General features: G+C 32.3%; 1 protein-coding gene across 1 annotated transcript in view; it reads right to left on the minus strand.

The window, feature by feature from the left end:
- Positions 1 to 429: 429 nt before the first annotated feature.
- Positions 430 to 1627, minus strand: part of LOC109589787 (rho guanine nucleotide exchange factor 9-like) — a gene marked incomplete at its 5' end in the record, with an annotated part of 2146 nt that continues 948 nt past the window's right edge. The window contains one exon of the mRNA XM_020005803.1: positions 430 to 693. Coding sequence (XP_019861362.1) covers positions 566 to 693 — 128 coding nt within the window. The remainder of the gene's footprint in view (positions 694 to 1627) is intronic.

Genomic DNA, 1627 nt, shown 5'->3' on the forward strand with positions numbered 1-1627 from the left:
AATATGATCCATTAGGATAACAGTTTCCATTATGCATCAGGTAGATACCTATAAAAACTTATACAGTTGTTATGATACACATCCAGTGTCTTACCTGAGGAAGGTGGACATTGACTAATAACTTCACTGACACTCAACAAGAAGACAATGGACACCAGCAACATGTTGAAAGACTATCCACTGAATCACCAACCAATGGGGCAGAGCTGCAAAATTCCAAAATGATAGGCCATCACAATGTTGTAAATAAAAATTCACAACAGAAAATGTTAAAATTCAACCTCACAGCTTCTTTATGACCCACCTCCAAAGCAAAATTATTCTCATACAACTTAAATTTAGTTAATTTTAGTATTTTATGTATGCCATTGATATTATAATAATTGAAGTGATGGAAAAGAGGGAGAAATAAAGAAACAAAGAGAGAAATTTGCTTATAATACAAGTATCAACTCTAAAACACGTGAAGTTACACATAAAATTAAAATATCAACAATGACAACAACAACAACAACAATATAAACCATCCGCTCTACAAAAACGATAATTATAATACAATAAAAGCTTATTTTCTTTTTTGTCTTTTCTTTCTTTCTCCTGGTGAGAAAGTCAGTGATGTTGTTATCTCTCCTCCTCTTGCTCCAGCTGGTAAAGTGTTTATCATACCAACTGGTAGACTCTCACTAGAAAATTCTACAAAATACAAAGTATCATTAATAAATATAAGGTAACAAAATTTATTTACAAATAACAATTTAGTTTAGAGTTCAAGAATACATGAATTATTAGAAGGCCCATATTATTATTATTATAACCTTACATGAAAGCAAAGTCTAGATGTGCATGTACAGTACATGAGTTAGCAACAATCATGGCAATCAACAAGTATGTACAAAAAGTAAATTTGAGTATCCTAGTACTAGTGTGTGCCTGAGAGGTGCCAGGTCATCATATCACAAGCCCATACATACACTCTTTCAACTCTCTTCACCTTGCTTTTGCTGAAAGGTATGTGTCTCATTAACTCCTTTATTCTTTTTATCTTTCTCTTTCTGCTTCCCTCTTGTATATACATGTACATGTATTATATATACAATATTTATTTGTTGTATATGTACTTAATACTACATTATTGTGTTTTTATCTGACTTGCATTTTGCTGTGTTACCGGTAGTTTGTTACTTTTATACAAACAGTATCTCTCACATGACACTGACGACAGTATAGTACATGTACAGTGTACATGTGTACATTTAATGACTGAATAGTGTTATTAGTGTTATTGGACTCGCCGCGTAGGCGAGTATTAGGTAGTTTGGTTGTCTGTCACCATGAATTTTTAATTAGATTTATTATAAACTTTTTAAATTTATAAACTAAGTACTCTAGGCTCATAAATCTTTCTCCACAGCTAGTCCAAGCCTTCATGTATCAGTTTAAAATGTTTAAAGAGCAGCGCTAGGGAGAAGAAGCTCGAAAAGTAAGAGTGAAAAATTAAAAAAATACAGCGATGATGCTGACACTCTTGATATAGACAAAACCATTTTCCTGTAGAGAATTACCTTCCAATTCATTAATATGTGTAGATGTACTGTACATCTATTATAAAGGGCAACCCACATATGCT

The sequence above is a fragment of the Amphimedon queenslandica genome, unplaced genomic scaffold (assembly GCF_000090795.2).
Source record: "Amphimedon queenslandica unplaced genomic scaffold, v1.1 AMPQUscaffold_10888, whole genome shotgun sequence".
In the NCBI taxonomy this organism is placed as follows: Eukaryota; Metazoa; Porifera; class Demospongiae; order Haplosclerida; family Niphatidae; genus Amphimedon; species Amphimedon queenslandica.